Genomic DNA, 19,134 nt, shown 5'->3' with positions numbered 1-19,134 from the left:
CTATTAAATTGGAGGGCAGCTCCATTACTTGCTATGGGCTCAAGCTGTCCGAGTTTATATTATTGCTAAAGACAAGTTGCGTTACATTACTTCTGACCCTCCTGCTTCTGACTCTAAGGACTACAATGAGTGGGTCAAGGATAATGCCATTTTTTAGATCTGGTTGTGGAATAGTTTGGAGCCAGATGTGGCTGCCAACGTCATGCTTCACACCACAGCCAAGGGTGTGTGGGATGACCTCGAGATGTATTCTCAGGAAGAGATTATGACTCGTATATATGACCTATATGAGAAGATGTTCTCCTTTCGGCAATCGGACAAATCTCTACAAGAATACTACAGAACCTTTAAGGGTATGTTGAGGAGCTGAATATATTTTAGCCCATTACTACTGATGTTGAGAAACTCAAGGCTCCACGAAATGAATTCTACCTGTCTTTCTTCCTTGCTGGTTTGAACCCAACTCTAAAGGCTGTAAAGGGCCACTTGTTAGCTGGGGAGGCTGTCCCTACTTTGAATGATATTTTCTCCAGGCTGCAGCGCATGGGATCTCCTACAAAGTCTGAATCCTCATCTAAGGATAACTCTGCCTTTAATGCTGGCTGTGGTCGTGGTCGTACATAATGTGGAGGTCGTAGTTTAGGGAGGCGTAGTAATGGTGGACAGCAAGGTGATCGTTCTCCTAGATAGTGCTCCTATTGTGGAAAGCCCAGTCATACCATTGATAGTTGTTGGCCAAGCATTGCAAAGCCCGAATGGGCCAAATAGTTGGCCAATCATGCCTACTCTGATGATGGTTTTGATGTAGTGCCTCCCAATGACTTCTAAGTCTGGTCCACCTACTAGTGATGGTTCTACCTCCAATCTTTATGATGAGGTTCAGCAGCTAGACCACTTCTACATCCATTGGGGCATCTTCTTCTGTTGTTACTTTGACCCATGCAGGTACACCGGCTTTCCTTACTACTTCTACACCCTGAATCGTTGATTTAGGTGCCTCTACCTATATGATTGGAAAGTCTTCCATTTTTAGTTCTCTTTCCCCTAATTCCGAACTTTACCTGTTATTCTTATTGATGGCACCCCTACACCAGTCATTGGTCAAGGTACAGTTTCCATCAACTCATCTCTCAATCTCTCCTCTATGTTGCATGTTCCAAAATTTCCTGTTAGTCTCTTGTCTATTAGTCAGTTAACGAAGTCTCTTAAGTGTTTAGTAACCTTTTTTCCCTCATACAATGTCTTTCAGGAACTTCATACGAGGAAGACGATTGGTGGAGGGCATGAAAAAGATGGACTGTACTACATTTCTAGTGTTGCCCTTACTACTTCCACTGCTACTACAACTGTTGATGGGGTTTCTGCCTTTCAGTGGCATTGTCGGTTGGGTCATTTGTCTTTAACTAGGTTAAAACTTTTGTTTCCACAGTTTAAGGCGCCGGTTAGCTTAGAGTGTGAGGGTTGTGAGTTGGGAAAGCATCATCGTGCTTCTTTTCCCTCTCGAACCATCTCCCGTAGTCCTAATTTATTTCCCTTAGTTCATTCTGATGTTTGGGGCCAGTGTCAGGTAAATAATAGGCATGGTTTTTAGTTACTTTGTCACATTTGTGGACGATCTCGTCTTACTTGGTTGTATATCTTGAAGGATCGTTTAGAGTTTTTATCTATATTAAAAATTTGTATCAATGAAATAAAGACTCAATTTGGCTTACCCTTCAAATTTTTTCGTTCTGACAATACTTTGGAGTATGTTCAAACTGAAATTTCTAATTGTTGCTCCTCTAATGGTATGATTCATCAGACTAGTTGTTCCAATCCTCCATAACAAAATGGAGTAGCGGAACGTAAAAATTGTCATTTACTAGAGGTGGCTCGTGCCATTATGATAGATATGCATGTTCCCAAGCAATTTTTGTGTAACGGTGTTTTAACTGCTTGCTATTTGATTAATCGTATGCCATCCTCTCTTCTTGCCGAAAAGTCCCCGTTCTCTATTTTATTTCCTACTTTACTGACTTTTAGCTTACTTCCACGGGTTTTTGGGTGTGTATGTGTGTGCTTTGGTCACAATTTTACATTCTCACAGTGATAAGTTATCACCTAGGTCCACTTAGTGCATTTTTCTGGGTTATTCTCGTACTTAGAAAGATTATCGTTGCTATAACCCTGCTACCCAGAAGCACTTTGTTAGTGCTGATGTAACCTTCTTTAAAAGCACATCATACTTTTCCAACCAACCCACATTGTCTGAGGACACGTGGACTGAGTCTGACCTAGCTCCCATACCATCCCTAGTACCTATCCCTGACCCCCCCCCCCTTCAAGGTTTATACCAGGCAACACAGGAAGACGATGGGGCAGCCTATATCGGAAGTTACTGTTCCGCCTCCTTCACTCCTGTATTGATGTCAACCTCTGGTGCTGATCCTAGTCCTCCCGTACATGATGATTTGCCCATTGCCCATCGTAAAGGTACACGCTCATGTACTAAAAAATCATTGGTTGTGTACCCCACTACCCCATTAATCGGTTTTTCATTGTCTCATCTTCCATCGTTTGTCCATGGTGTTGCTCTGTCTTTATCTACTAATCCTATCCCCATAACTCACACTGATGCTCTTACTCTACTTGGATTCAAGGCTGCCATGGATGTTGAAATTGATGCTCTTTTGGTTCGTAACATCTGGAGGTTGGTGGATTTACCCCCTGGTAAGGACTTGGTAAAGTGTCGTTGGGTTTATACTATCAAATACCATTCTGATGGGTCGGTTGAATGGCTAAAAGCCTGTCTGGTTACTAAAGGGTACACCAAGACTTAGGGTGTAGATTACTTTGAGATGTTCTCCCCTGTTGCTCGGTTAAATTCTGTGCGTGTTCTTATTTCTATGGCTGTTAACTATGATTGGCCTTTGTTTCAGCTGGGTATTAAGAACGTTTTTTTCTATGGTGACTTACTCGTGGAGGTTTATATGGAGCAACCTCCAAGGTATGTTGCTCAGGGGGAGAATAGTGGTCGTGTGTGCAGATTGTAGAAAGCTATTTACGGACTTGAGCAATTTCCTCAAGCTTGGTTCGAGAAGTTCAATGCTACTGTGACCAAATGTGGATTCTCTCAATGCTAATTCTGATCATTCCGTCTTTGTTCGTCGTCGTGGTAACAAGTTGGTTGTCCTGGTGGTATAGGTTGATGATATTATTGTAATAGGCAATGATGAAGTTGGTGTTGCAGAAGTTAAGGCATATTTACAGCAGCATTTTCAGATTGAGGATTTAGGCCAACTTCATTATTTCCTGGGTGTTGAGGTGATCAGAAACAGAAAGGGGATCAGCTTCTCTCAAAGAAAGTACGTGTTAGATCTTCTATCGGACACTAGTATGCTTGCTTCAAAACCAGTGGATGTTCCTATGGATCCTCATAAAAAATTTTGAGTTAATGATGGTGAACTTCTCAAGGATGTGCACTCTTGTAGGAGCTTGATTGGGAAGTTTATTTATCTGACAGTCACAAGATCGGACATATCCTTTGCTGTTGGGGTACTCAGTCAGTACATGCAATCTCCTCAGAGGGCACATTAAAATGCTACTGTTCGTATTCTTCGTTACTTGAAAGGTGCTCCTGGTAAAGAACTTTTTATCGTCATAATAAGCATATGGAGTTGGTGGCGTACTCTGATGCCAATTGGGCTGGTTCGGCTAATGATCGTCGTTCTACTACAGAGCATTGTACCTTTTAGGGGGTAACCTGGTTACATGGCATAGTAAGAAACAAACTACCATTACTAGGTCTAATGCAGAAGCAAAGTATAGAGCCATGGCGCATACTACTGCTGAATTAATGTGGATTCGTTCCTTGCTTCTTGAGATGGGTTTTCCTATGCCAACACCTGTGAAGATGTACTGTGACAACCAACCAGCCACATATATTGCTAGTAACCCTGTCTTCCAGGAGAGGACTAACCATATTGAAGTGGATTGTCACTTTGTTAGAGATGCCGTCTTGAAGAAGCTGGTCGAAACTCCTTTTGTATCTTTGTCAGATTAACTGGCGGACATGTTTACTAAGTCCTTGTTTGCTCCTATTTTTCGTATGTCTTGTAACAAACTGAGCATGGGTGATATATATGCTCCAGCTTGAGGGGGACTGTTGGAAGTTTCGAGTATTAGGGGCAGAATTGTCTTCTGTCCTTATTATTCTTTTTTCTAGTTTGCTATAGTCGTTATTTGTTCTTGTTTAAGGTACAGGGGTATTTCTGTACTAGTCCCTTTTTTATTTCATGATCAATATATAAAGAGGGGGAGCAGCCACGATAGAATTAATTAACTTCTAGTGCAGGCTGTCTCCCCCATTGGGATCGCAGCTCTTTCTCTTCTCTTCTTCTCTTCTGTTTTCTTTAGGTCTGATTACAGGATTCTGGTTCTGTAACAAAAGTGTATTAAATTACAAAGTTTTCATCTAAACGTTTCCTTGCATGTGCTGTGTATTGGTTGATTATTTTCCCTGTTAACTTTGAAAATTTGTCCTGTTTGAAACCAGGTTATTAAGGAAAAGAAACCGTCGGATAAACCAGTGAGAGAAAATTTCATCTGTGGAGCATGTGGCCAGGTAGGTGAAGTAATTACGAAATAATAAAATTAAATGATATTACCATATTCTTTGTAATGACAATCTACCTTGTGATGCATCAGCTTGGACACATGAGGACCAACAAAAACTGTCCCAAGTATGGAGAAGATTTAGATATGCAGGTTGAAAGCTCAGACTTGGAAAAAGCATCTGGAAAATCTACCCTTCTAGATCCTTCTGCCCAGCCCCAGCCAAGAACTGTGACTAAGAAATTAATACCTAAAGGTGCAACAAAAGTTTCTCTAGTGGAAACCCCAGAAAATATTGAAAATTTTGTATCAAAACCAAAAATCCTTCCACTGAAGCTCAAATGTGGCCCTGCCGACAAGCTTCCTGAGAGAACTACTCCTGGGAGCGCACAGAGTTCTGAAAAGCATGTCAATATCGATGTTGAAAATGTTACTAAATCCGTCACCAAGATTAATAAAATAATAATTTCCAACAAGACAAAACCTGAAGATGTACAGGTTGAACCTCACAAGCCCTCGATTATGATACGCTCAGTGACAGAGACAGACAAGGATCAACCTCGTAAGAAACTTATAATTAAACAGCCAAAGGGGATTTCAAATTCAAACCTGATCAAGCAAGAACTTTTCAACAGTCTTGGTGAAGAAAATAGAAAGGCTAAGAAAATGATCAAACTGTCAAGCTTTGAGAAGCAAAGAAAGCAAGTGAGTAGGAAATTGGAAGAAGAGGCAGAAAAGAGAAAAGTTGCAGAAAGAAGATTTTGGGAAGAGGAAGAGAAGAGGAGATATGCAGAGAAGATGAGAGAGGAGAGGAGGACAATGAGGATTTATGAGGAAAGGAGGTTGCAAGAAGAGCAACAAAGACTTGCTGAGATTAGGAGGAATGAAGAAGCTGAGCGGAGAGAGAGGGAAGAAAGGGAGCGGCAGAAAGCTAAAAATAAGAAAAAGAAGAAAAAAGCAGAGATGAGAGATGAGTATTTAGAGGAACCAAGAGCAAGCAGAAATGACCGAAGAATGCCAGAAAGGGATCGTGCTGCAAAGAGGCGTCCTGCAGTTGAGGTGGGAAGATATGCTACAGAAAATTCCCAGCAAACAAAGCGTCGTAGAGGTGGAGAGGTAACCTTTTTGGCCCTGCCTTATTCCAAGTTAAAAATCCCTGTTATTTGCATAGTGCATACATCCATAAAGTTTAACTCTGCTCACAGCACCACTAAATCTGGTCATGTGTTATTTATTTATTTAATTTTTCAAATGGTTTTTGCGAAAGTGATATCAGTACATTCACTTGGGGAATTAGGGAGGATTTAAGAGAGAGGAGAGGAGGGTGAAGGTGGGAGTGGGGGACTCAATCCCAAGACCTGGCAACAAGCCATCGTCTTTACCAGCAGGCTGGACTGGCACCTTCTGTTCATGTGTTCGGCAACTGATTGGTTTTGGTGGACCTGAACCCATTTAATATGGGTCAACCCTGACCCACTCTGTCCTCACCAAGCATGGAAGTGACTTAACAGATTTTACGAGATAACTGGGGAAGGGCCCACTTTCTTCTGCATACCAATCCTGTTAGGGTCATTGGAACCCTAACCAACACATGCTATGGCAAGATGGGGCCTTATGTGATCCCACCCTTTTGCCGTCAGCAGCCCCAAATCATCCATTAAATATTCCTACCAAGCTAACAAGATTTGGATATTTTCTTGTTATCTTTCCACTTCAAGTTTTTGAAAATAAATTATAGTAAACAATTGTGTCCAAAAGCAAGTATTGGATTTATATTCTCAGGTCCTCTAGTAATGAGCTATGGTCAGTACTAAAAGGTTTTAGATGACTAATATGAGAATGAATAACTGCACCTAGCATTTCCATTAAGCAACTACAAATGTGAACCAATTGTCCTTGGCGTTGCAGTCTACTTGTTCATTTCATCATGTCTATGCATTTAATGAATGAAAATATTCTTGTGTGGTTGCGCAGGTTGGTTTGGCAAACATCTTGGAAAAAATAGTGGATTCCCTTAAAGATTCATTTGAGGTTTCATATCTCTTCTTAAAACCAGTGTCCAAGAAGGAAGCTCCTGACTACCTGGACATCATCAAACACCCAATGGATCTCTCCACCATTAGGGAGAAGGTGAGGAAAATGGAGTACAAGACCAGAGAGGAATTCAGGCATGATGTGTGGCAGATCACCTTCAATGCTCACGCATACAATGATGGGCGTAACCCCGGCATTCCTCCCCTGGCAGATCAACTCTTGGAGCTTTGTGATTACATGTTGATTGAGCACGATGCCCGTTTGACTGAAGCCGAAGCTGGTATTGAATCGAGGGACATCTGAAGAAAGGGGATATGATTGTAACATATGTGGCAAGAATTCTTCTCCTAGTCAACTGAGCCATCATAGGTGTTTTGCCTTATGAGTTGGTCTAAATGAATGGCTTGAATTTACTCTGTTGTATAGAAAAACACTTTAAATAATTTAAGTAGTTCTTTAGCCAGCCGTTCTACGCAATGCATCTTTCTCTGCATTTTGTTTCATAGGTGCTTAATTATGTATGTTGATTCCTGAAGACTGCTTTTAGTTTAACTTAGCCAAAGCGTTGAAGTTTCTGAACCCTATTTTGCTTTGTTGTTTTAAAAGATTATGCTAGCATGATAAGAGGGATGAAAGTTTCATTTTTTACTTTTAATGCTGAACCGTTATACACCAAAACTTGGGGGATTCGATTCCCATTGCATTCATGTGTAAAGCCTTGGTATGATTGGTTCTTTTAGAGGGCAAGTTTGTTGATGATATTGTGTTGGTGGATGAGACAAAAGTAGGGATTAATGTCAATTGAAGTTATGGAGATCAAAAGATATTAAGATAATGATGTGCAACTTTAGCCATGTTATGACGGTTAACAAGGTGGTCATTATTGATGATAAGGAGACACCTAAAACTGATTACTTAGATATTTGAGCTCTATCGTCAATAAAGAAGGCATTATAGGAGATGGTGTTTCTCAAAGAATTAAAATAGGATGGTTGAAGTGGAGAAGTGTGACTGACGTATAGTGTAATCGGTTCGCATAGATAAACTATATGTGGCAAAGATGAGAATGTTGAGATAGATGTCTGGCAAGACTAGGAATGATCATATTCTAGTGGAGTTAGACATAACCCCTATACATGATAAGTTAAGAGTGTCATTCGAGGTGGCATTGTCATGTTCAACAGATGCTCAAATTCAGATGAGTGATTTGAATCAAATAAAAGGATGTAAAAGAGTCGGGGACAAACCTAAAATATATATATTTTTTAATAAACACCTAAAATAATTCTTTTTTTGGTTGAAAAAACCTAAAATAATTCAATGCGAGTTAAATGTTGTGTGTGTTTTTTTGGGGGAGCCTAAAAGAGAAATTTGTCAATTATAAGAAAACTTGAGGATATTTTCGTAATTTAACTTCCTGACGAGCAAAACCAACCAATGCTGCCAGTCTCCAATTGCCACGCTATTCATTTATCAGATAAGCCTTTATTTTAAGCCTTTCTGCTCTGCTTTGCTGTGCTGTGCTCTGCTCTGCTCCCACACAGAAGTAATGGCAACAGCAGGCTCAGCTCTACTCAGTACATGCTCGCTCCCACGTGCCCAGACGGCGCATCGCATCGCTTCCTCTCCCAATCGTCTGCCGAAATCCGACAACCATGCAGTTATTTCCGGCGGGCGGAGACGGTTACTATTTCTTCTTACGGCATCAACGGCGGCAATAACGGGTATGGAAATGAGGGCAATGGCACAAGACATTCCACTGTTCGGATTGAGGAAGAAACTGAAGAAAGCGGAGGAAGAAGCAGAGGAGATTCTGAAGGAAGGAATTGAGACAGCGGAGAAGGGCTTGGAGACCGCGGAGAGAGGAATAGAAAGGGCAGAAATGGAGATTGTAGCCGCGGAAGGAGAAATCGGAGCTGCTGCTTTTGGGGGTTTCGCTCAGGCTGGAGTGGTTGCGGGGGCTGAATTCGTTGGTGTTCTAGTTGCGACTTCTGTGGTTAATGGAATTCTTGGACCTCAAGCTCAGAAACCTTAAGTCAGAAGCGAAGTCGTGGGATGGGGTTACGACTTTGTGGTTAATTGGTAAAATATCTCTCGTCTTGGGACTAGGGAGGGATTTCTTAGGGTTTTTCATTATACTACTTTTGTATGTTTTAAATGTATATCTTTTTAGGTAAAATTGTTTTGAATGTATCAACGGCCTAAAATATAATTGTAGAAATAATTATAAAAGGCCATGGAAAGGAAGATCAAGTTTGTCTTGCAACCCCAGTCTTCAAATACTGGACAAACCCACCTATGTAGTGCTCTTGATGCAGGCTTGGATGGCTGACAACATTAGCAGCTTCTGCTGCTTTGAGGCCTATCTGCTTCCCTTCTTCTGAGACCATGGCTTGCTTCAAACACTTACCAATGCCATCCCTACTAAAAGACCCATCTTCATTTTCCTCAACTTGAACAGCCAAGCCTTTGTCTACCAACAACCTTGTATTCAATCCTTGATCAAAAACCAAGGGTAACACAATTAGCCTATGACCATATTGTAGATTTTCTATAATAGAACCCCACCCTGCATGAAACAAAGATCCTCCAATTGCAGGGTGACCTAGAATTTCAGCTTGATGAGCCCATCCCATGCACACCATACCTCGGAACTCGGCGGTAAAATTTCGACCTCGCCTGTAATTTCAGATCGCGTTGATTCATGTTTGATGATCAATGACCATGGAAATGGTAGATTGGAAAGCTCAAGCCCATAAGCTATCTTATCAACTTTATCTTTGCTTAATTTACATGCACTTCCAAACCCTTCAAATACAACAGACTTAGGGTTTTTTGTTTTTCATGAAGCCATTTATTTAAAGGTTTTACTCCACTCCTCACCATAATAATCTATTCTCTCTGGTAGATCCATCCGGTGGAAGTAACCCTACCGGAATAACTGGTTTCCGGTAGATCTTCTCAAGTACTTCCAAGTACTCACCTTCAATTTCCATGCAACTACGTATAGCCACAGCTTTACACCCTCTTATAATTTTACCTACTCGTTCACTAGGCTCACCATTGAAAAAGAAATGATAGAAACCATATGCTTCAGAGCCACGTCGGACGACAGACAAATGTTTCTGTTCTCTGCTCTCTATCTTCTCTGGGCTATTGACTATTTACCTTTAGATAATCTGTATCGTAATCATTTTTGGGTGCCCATTAGTGATTGAAGTGGTTTTATCTTAGAAGTGAGAATGAGAAGATCAACCCGGTTCTGCACCCGATCTAACGAGATATCCATCCATGATGACGTGTACGTGTGGGATGAACCAAAACCTCATTGAATTTTAATTGGTTTGATTCCCACCTAGACTGGCATGCTAGGCAGCCATATTTTTATGGTCATAACAATCGCGTGAATTAGTTCCAACTAACTTAGATATGATTATTAAGTTCACAATATGATGGCGTGAAAGATAGGGGTTACAGCCTTTTACTGCTGCTGATCCAATGGACTCAATTCAGAGGGTGTTGAACTTGGTGTACCTCTGATAATTCTCATTTCGCGCCCCATGTGAGGGGATAGCACTGTGCTGTTCGGGCAACGAACAGCAGAGGTTAAAAACTCCCCTCCCTTTCCTCTTAATCTTCAAGCTCATCCATTCCATTTTAAGATCCTTCAATAAAGAGAATGCAAAAGGCAAAGTAGTTCTCATCACCGGCGCATCGTCCGGTATTGGCGAGGTAACCAGTCCATGCAAATGCTCAATATTTTGTACAAAATCATTCTAATTAATTGTGTTCTTCAACTTTTGTCTCAATTTTGGCAAGTTAGATATGATTTTTGTAGGTTCCCCATTCCCTTAATAGGGAAGCCCATTTTCTGGCCACGGGTGCATTTAGGTTTCGTTTGTCGTCTAAAGTGTGGTGGCTCTCGTAGACACTCTCGTTCAATGTTTTCTTAATAATATCTTTTGCTGCCCTCCCTTAATATAAAAATTTAACCAAAAAAAAACTTTGATTACAATTACCTGACCTTAAAAAAATTGATTTACGCGAAGGAATGAGCGTATCTAGTACTTGTTGCAAGAAGAGAAAACAAGCTTAAGGAGGTGGCAAAGAAGGCTGGTCAGCTTGGCTCCCCTGATGTCTTGGTTGTTCCTGCAGATGTATCCAAAGTTGATTGAGTGCAAGAGCTTCATTGCTGAAGCATGCAGTTAAACACTTTGGGAGATGTAAGTTCTCCACCGAAGAAAAGAAACACTTGCCTTTAATTTATGGCATATTAATTGATATCCTGTGTGTAAATTTAGTGTGTTTTGATTTATGAAATTTCTGTTTTGCTAGTGGATCATCTGGTCTGCAATGCCGGGTTGTGGAGCTTCTGTGCATTCGAAGAAGTAGCCAATGTTGCAAATCTCTTAAATTTGAGGTGTGGTAGATTCATTGAAGAGAGTAGTATGAAACTTTCGTCCTCCCATGTACCTGTTTGTTTTTGTCATTTTATGTTATTTTTAATTTACACAAAAAATAGAATAATTTCTAATTCAAAGCCTCAGCCTAGCTTTAGTGTAGTCTAACCTCGGGTTTGGTGTAGACACTGAATTTTGGCACCTCGAAAAGGGTCTGTGGTTGGGTGACTAACCCACTTCCAATGTTTGTAACCTGAAATTTACCCAATTTTGGATCCAGATCCTCTACTGCTGAGCTACGTGCCCGGCAGGACCGTGCTGCCCAAACACGGTGCTATGTGCAATGACCGCCTTACCCCCACTCGGGCAAGGCACTCGGGTAGGGGTAAGACAATCATTGCACGTAGCACCGTGTCTAGGCAGCACGGTCTTGCATGCCAGGCAGCTCGACAATAGAGGATCCAAATTGCCCAATTTCTAGGCTGATTAGTGCCTATTCATCAGTGTTCATTTTCTCTCATGAAAAGGAGAAACATTTTTATGGATTCTAGACCTTCATCTAGCTTGTGACTCCCAAAAGAAACCCCTTGACCCTTCCTCCCAAAAAATTAGAGAGAGGGAACCCTGGGTGTATCTTCCCCCAATGCACCTACACCTAGAAATCTCAACCATAGCCCAACCCAGGCTTTGAGAAGCATGTTGTGGTGCATATGTATTCTAAAGATACATTGTTATGTGCCTAGCTAATGTGACTCGATCTAGTGTATGAGCACTAGACTGAGCCTAAAGGGCTTGATTTAACGTCATTCATCAGCTCTAAAGCTTTTGACGTATCGATTAAGTACCTAACATACATTATGACTAACACATTAGTACGTCCATCCTTAGAAAACTTGGAATCTCAGTGCATGATGTTAATTTTTGGGGATCAATCTATCCAACATATTTTGCAATTCCTCACCTCAAAAGGAGCAGAGGCAAAATCATTGTGAATATATGCTTCAATAAGCGGGTCAATCTTCGCACCACGGATGAGTATCTATGGAGTAAGAAAATCTCATCTTTGTTCTATTGTTTCTCAATTATTACCTTCGACTAAGTCTGGTAGTAAGGTGAAAGAAAATAAAATCAGTTTTTTTTTTTTTTTAATATATAAAATTTTGTAATCATGATTGTGTAATTGCCTTAAATGCTTATTAATTATTATAAGGGCAAAGGAACAATACCCAGTGCTGTGCTTGGGCATATAAGCGCCACCTCCTGTCTTTTCCACCTTTTCAGGAGGTAGCACCAGTCTTTTCGCATTGGGCAGTGTCTGGGCGCAGGTACACAATCAGGCACAACACGAGTTAGCTTTCTTTCTCTCTTATTGTAATCGTACTTATGTAATGGATCTTTATTAATTTCCTTGCTTAATAACAGAAACTTAGTGTTTTGCAGCATGTAGGCAACCAAGGCAGCATTAATAAACTTTTATGACACATTGAGGATCGAATTGGGACCAGAGGTTTCGATCACGATAGTGCATATATGACACTCTAGGGTTTGCAGGTTCAGAAATCACCCAAGGTAAATATATGTCCACAAAGGCACAGATGAAGCAAATCAAGACTGCACTGATGTAAGATGCGCTTTCCATTCCTTCTTCTCTTCTTCTTTTTCTCCTTTTTTTTATTTTTTTATTGTTTTATTTTTTTATTTTTAATGTGGGAAAAGGCAATCTGAAGAGAACTTAAAAAAAAAAAAAACAATATAAATAAGCAACATATAACATGTATCATACATAAATACTAAAAAATAGAACAATGTGAAATGAGACAAGAGACTTTCATTGATTTGAGTAGAAATCGTTGCAAATGATCAAGTTTGATACTTTGATGTATCAACTAACTTAGTTTACTTAAATCTATCAATTTATAATAAAATTAAATTAAATTAACAACCATGATTTAAACACAAAAATCAAGTTTTTCTTAAACCTACCTTTTACTATTAAATATCTTTTTTTTATGTAAAATCTCCTTCAACCTCAGATCTCAAAAACAAAATCATAGTTTGATTACTTTGATAGTCACATGGGCTTTTAATGACCGTATCGATGTGTATTGGTTGGTATCGACCGATTTGGACATACTCAAGTCTATTGTAAAAAATCTAACATGGTTTGATAATCAATTTGGAAATATATGGATGTTGAACAGACACTTTTGAGGGCTTTTCCAGTTGAGAGTACAAAGAAGTGCGCGAAGGCCATCAGCGAAGGGATTTGTCACGGAAAGAAATCTATCACCGAACCGTCGTGGTATAAGATGGTGTTCCTTTTCAATATATTGACTCCCGATATGGCCGAATGGGGTTGCCGTGTACTCTATCTTTCGGATTCAATTATGTAGCTCCGATAAGTTGTTGATTAATGCCATTGCCATTGGAATCAAGAAATTCCTCTATCCTTCTTCACTCAAGCTATCTGCAAATAAGGTTATTGACTGAGTTGAAGTTCCTATCCTTTTGTACATTGTTGTGCTTGTAGTCTAAATGTTTAACCATTTAGTTGTTATGGAACTGTAGCAGATAAATGGGAAACAAGTAAGGATGTGCAGTGGAGAGAAGGTATCAACTTCGGCCGGGCTGGGTTGAGCATTTGATGAGTTTTCAATAAGGCCCACAAACCCAGGGCTGGCCCAGTATGGTTCAAGTTTGAGGCCAGATTTCCTATGGGCTTGCCCAAGTTGCAACCCTTATCTGTGTGCTCTGGTAATTAAGAAGAGAATCTAAATTTAATAAAGAGATTTTCTTATGAGAGATGTCAAATAATTTGTAATTTTATATATATATTTTTTGTCCTTTTATTATTATACATATTTTTTTCAATAAGAGTAAATACCATCATTTCACATGTGTCCTCGAAATATATGCATGACAATGACACCGTCTGATAATGACAAATTATTTTTGAAAATCCTTTTATATCCCTAACTTAAAGAACTTCTGAGAATAAGACAAGAGATAATTAAAAGATGGTATTGAATTCTAAATACACATATAGAGGTGTCATTCACACTCCCTTTAATAAATCTATTATAACACCTACTCTAGGTATTCTTTTCGATATGATATTCGAAAGGTCCGTTTAACTGAAATTTAACATGCAAGCAAAGCTACTTGGGGTCTACTTACCCACAAAATTTCAGCACTATAAGACTTTCCATGTGAAGAACTTAGGTTCCCACTCCCACCCATACAAGTTAATGGGTGTGTCCACCAACAAAATTCAGATCGTTTTTAGAAAATCCAAATAATAAAAACCTGGAATTTATTTTTTCAAAATTTTCACAATTATTTATTTGAGGACCAAGTTATTTCAAATCAATTTTTTTCCCAATTTTATTATGAATTATTTCAGTTTTTAAATCCTTTGCAATGCACTGCAGATCGGTACGGCCTTGCAAGCTCGACACTTGGATAATGTGACATCCAATTTTATTACGAATTATTTCAGTTTTTCAATTATTTTATTTTTTTGAATTAAAAAATTAATAATTTTGTTGGTTAATTGATGATAGGAACAACACCAATTATTGTAAGGTATGCACAATAAATAAACTAAGGTAAATAAATTATGGGAAAAAGAACTCTGTCCGAGAGGAGAGAGATAGACTCATGGGAGTGGTGGCGTAGGCCACACTCTCGCCACAAAAAACTGCTTCTCATAAATTATTTACTTCAAACTAAGGTAATAATTATGTGAATAAATTATTTCATAATACTTTGTTGTACAATTATATAAAACTATTTAGGAGAGGTTCTTTGAGCAAATGACGTAGGGGAGCACATCAATGAAGTGTGACAAGACACTATTGCACATAGGACAACAGAAAGGTAATTTCATGTGAAGAGGAGAGAGACACAAAGGTGTGAGTGTATTCTACCCCAGCGGCTCCAAGAACCTTTTTCTAATTATTTATTACCATTTTTACCCTAAAGTAGGCAGAAGGTTTCTTTTTTCTTGTGAGGTGGAGGGTGGGAGAGGGTGGGAGAGGGGTATGTGATTCTTAAACTAGATAAGAAGTAAGAGGCCGGTCTCAAACTCAAAACCTCCTTGAGACTAGGCTCAACTGCACTACCCTGAAGCCAACTACCATAGTAGATGTCCTTAGCAAAAAGTTATTTGCATGAACCAAGTAAGAAGGATTTCCTAAATGAGCCATTTGATTGTTTGGCGTAGAAGGTTTATATGGTAATTCCAATCAATGGGTGCATGTATACATATAAAATTTCAAAGTCTGGTTCAATCATATACTCTTATGTATTGTTAGACACCCTTTTGGAAACCCTTGATTTTAAAAACTTTATTTTATCATATGACCAATTCCCTTTGAATTGAAATTTGAAATGTGAGTAAGGAATCCTCGGATAGCTTGTACATAAAGTTTGAGTCTCATTCAAGCTGTCACATGATAGATATTTGAATCGTACAAAAGACTTTTTTTTTTATCAATTGGATTCCTCTTTTTTTTAAGTCCTTTTATTTTTTGTGGTTTGGGGTTTCTTTGATCGGTTATAAAAATAGATTTTCCTAAGTATACAGAGAGAGAGAGAAGATCTGGTGCAACATGAAAAAGACCGTACCCAGTGCACAAGGCTCCCGCGTTTAGCAGGGTTTGGGAAGGGTCAAATGTACGCAGCCTTACCCATGTTTCTAAAGAGGCTGTTTCCAGGACTTGAACCTGTGATCAAACGTTCAACAAGTGAGCACTTGGCGCCAAGCACGACCTTCAAGATCTGGTGCAACATGGTGAAGATCTCTTCCTCTGCTAAGGTCTCTTTCCCTCACCATAGGAATCTGGTGAGAACTAAAAAAAAAAAAAAAAAGAGGAATTACTATGCGTGAATTCCCGGACATTCACCAAAGCAAGATAGAAGGACACATTTAGGGTACCAGCGATCCAAACATCTTAGCTGAAGGATTTCTCTCTAGGACCAAGAGGAATAAAAAGTGCAATCCACGCAGTCCAAAGATCGAGCATCCCTCTTGAGGGGTTTGGATTAGATCCAGTTAACCCAAATGGAATCCTCTTCACAAGCAATCTTCCAAATGAGCTTGATCAATGCAGCATAATTGACCTCCTTAACTCATCTAATGCCAAACCCTCCCTCCTCTTTGGGGAGTCAGACAGACTCCTAACTACATGTGTGTAGATACTTGGAGCTATCCTTTCCTTCCACAAAAAAGAACACATCAAAGATTCAATTTTTGAGACAATGATGCTAGGAATCCCAAAAGCACTCGCCCAATAAAGTTAATATGCATGTAGAATTGATCTAATGAATTCCAATCCACCTGCATATAAAATAATCTGTTTTTCCAAAGTTGAAGCCTCTTATGAAAGCTTATTAAGAATAAGCAAGCAATGATACACAAAAAGCTTACAAGATATCAAAGGCAAGCTCAGTTAAGCGACAGGGAGGTTATCAAAGAAAATCCTGAGATAGCCCGGATCCTTTCATTTTCAACATCAGGAACCCCAGCAATATAAATGACTGACTTATGATGGTTTATGACCAGCCCAATATGCCTAAAAAGCCACTCAATAACTCTATGATGTCAGATATGGTACCAGAGCAGGCCTTAGAGAAGATCAACACATCATCTGCAAACAAAAGGTGAGTGCGCTTTAGATCAGCATTTTTATGATATATTTGTATGGGGCAATATTCTCTGCATCGAAGCTCACAGAGGCGTAGTTTGGGCCCAGACACATGGGGTGGGGTGGGGCGATCATTTCACATCAAGATTCAATGTATCCTCTCAAATGTAGACGTACCCCACTGTGTATATCTGTGCACCTCAATGTAGTCCCTTGGTTGTCCTGGATGTTTTCATACTTTTTCAATACCTTGTTTTGCCACTTGAGAGAGAGAGAGAGAGAGAGAAAAAAAAATGTTGTGTGTAGTATACACTTAAGCATATAGTGTGACAGACAACATGAGAGATAAACAATTGGAAATATTTAGCCACTTGGAGTTAATTTAGTGATGTTCTTTTGTAATAATTATATAGCACATAATGTAATGGCATTTCCCATGCCAAGTCAATGGGTATGTGCTAGAGAGTGCATCACAATTCGTATACAGGGCGACCCAAATGGTCGAGGAGTGAGAATGTGAGAGCGATATACAAATATCACAATCTATAACCTATTTTTATTTTAAAATTTTCAACTCACTTAATTCTATTAAATTCACTCAAATTTTCTGTTAAACTCACATGGATGCTTTGCTTCAGGCTAGGATTGCTATCATAAGAAATCAATTGAAGTGATTCAATTCTTTGTCAGAGTTTAATTAAAATTTTAAAGGAAAAAGGATAGGCACACCACTCGAGTGCAGAAAACTAACAGACGTCACCAATGGAGGCTCAGAACGAGACATCATATAAAAGAGATAGGGAAGTCATTTCAAAGAGGAAAAGAGAGATTGATACAACGGATGCCAGCTTGCAATATACCAGCAATGTGCCAGCCTTTTCCCAAATTTAAAAGAACTATTCTAAATATATTATTATTATTATTATTATTTAATAAAGAATTAGTGGATTTCTAACTATGGTCTGGTGAATATGATTCTCTTATAGTTATGTGTAGATTATATCTTCAACATCTGACGGCCTCTCTTAAAAAAACATGTGAAATCAGAAGAATTTTAGTTTATCTCTCCTTCCCCTCTGTTTTTTTTTTTTGTTTTTTTCCTAATCCTTGTCTTGCTAAACTAGTAATGACCATATTTAGTAAGTTCGGGTACGGCAATAATATGGGAACAGATACGTACGGCAATTAATCGGTTCACACGACAATAGTGCGTTTTAAAAAATTCGACACAATAAAACACATACGGTAATTAATTGGTACGTGTTTAATACGTGTTTTAATACAGTTGCTATGAAATAATATGAGAGCAAAAATACGGGTTTATCCTAGTAAAAATCAAGGAAAAAATTGATTTTTATGTAATTAAATTCTAATCTTCTCATGCATTCATGAACATTTAAAACCAATATGTCTTTCCAATTTGATATTATTTCCATTCTTTTGGATCTCTACATCATATATTAATTAAGTTTATCCATGTCTATTAAAACAAATGTTGATAGGTAATCCATCAACCACAATCTACCATAGCAAATAATAGCATGTTTCGGTCAATAATAATAATAATAATAATAAATAGACAATCAATTAATATGGCATTTAATATGGCAATTAATACATAAATATGTATTAAGACAACAATTAATATGGTATTTAGGTTTAGGTTTTAGTTTTTTATTTTGTTTAATTAAAATAAAATACATAAATATGTATTAATATAATAATTAATACGACAATTAATACGACGATTAATACGATTGCTTTTAAAGTTGCATATGGAATTAAGCTACCCCATAGAATACGAAAAGAATCGAAAATTTGAATTATACGATCGAGTATAGCAATTAATACGTGAACTTACTAACTATGGTAATGACTCATGAGATGGGATCCCATTTGGTAACACCACCTTAGTTTCCTAATATGTATAGATCTCTAGAGAAAAGGATGTATGTAGTACGTACACCACTCTCACACACACTCTCTCCTCCTTGACCATGTGGATTCTCTATATACAAATCGTAAGGCACTTTCTCCCATGTGTCCATTGGTTTGGCGTGGGAGATGCCATTACATGCAAATGGTGTGTAGCTGCTTGCCCAAATTTCTACTTCTAAATAAATATACTAACACTTACAGACACCTAAAGTAGATATAACATTTAAGCTTCCCAAAAATATATTTATTACGATCAATTCCTCCACTTTTCAATATCATATAAGGGACCAAACATAGAATTAATTATTGTCACCACTCTATTCCATTGGAACGTCGCATACAGAAAACCTAAACAATTTAATATTAGACACAAAAAATTTCTAAAACCTCTAGAATTGATTATTAATAAATAATAATATTTCAATTCCTACTCCAACGGTTTAGAGAACCTTTTTCCTTAATAAAATATACCAAATAAATGAAAATATCAGTTTAGCCAAGTGGACCAAGGTGCCTAACAC

General features: G+C 38.6%; 2 protein-coding genes and 1 pseudogene across 2 annotated transcripts in view; all 3 read left to right on the top strand.

The window, feature by feature from the left end:
* Nucleotides 1-7,103, top strand: part of LOC122663843 (transcription initiation factor TFIID subunit 1) — a 99,017-nt gene extending 91,914 nt beyond the window's left edge. The window contains exons 19-21 of the mRNA XM_043859491.1: nucleotides 4,535-4,603; nucleotides 4,687-5,709; nucleotides 6,568-7,103. Of these exons, the coding sequence (XP_043715426.1) occupies nucleotides 4,535-4,603; nucleotides 4,687-5,709; nucleotides 6,568-6,930 (1,455 nt within the window). The 3' untranslated portion in view covers nucleotides 6,931-7,103. The remainder of the gene's footprint in view (nucleotides 1-4,534; nucleotides 4,604-4,686; nucleotides 5,710-6,567) is intronic.
* A 963-nt stretch (nucleotides 7,104-8,066) lies between these two features.
* Nucleotides 8,067-8,718, top strand: LOC122664669. Its single transcript, XM_043860601.1, has 2 exons — nucleotides 8,067-8,113; nucleotides 8,156-8,718. The coding sequence occupies exon 2, from the start codon at nucleotides 8,177-8,179 to the stop codon at nucleotides 8,660-8,662; it is 486 nt and encodes a 161-aa protein (XP_043716536.1). The 5' UTR covers nucleotides 8,067-8,113; nucleotides 8,156-8,176; the 3' UTR covers nucleotides 8,663-8,718.
* A 1,949-nt stretch (nucleotides 8,719-10,667) lies between these two features.
* On the top strand, nucleotides 10,668-12,561 carry LOC122665862 (annotated as a pseudogene).
* The last annotated feature ends 6,573 nt before the right edge of the window (nucleotides 12,562-19,134 follow it).

The sequence above is a fragment of the Telopea speciosissima genome, chromosome 6 (assembly GCF_018873765.1).
Source record: "Telopea speciosissima isolate NSW1024214 ecotype Mountain lineage chromosome 6, Tspe_v1, whole genome shotgun sequence".
Classification (NCBI taxonomy): Eukaryota; Viridiplantae; Streptophyta; class Magnoliopsida; order Proteales; family Proteaceae; genus Telopea; species Telopea speciosissima.
Note: the sequence above shows the minus strand (reverse complement) of the source record. Positions and strands in the feature narration are given on the sequence as shown.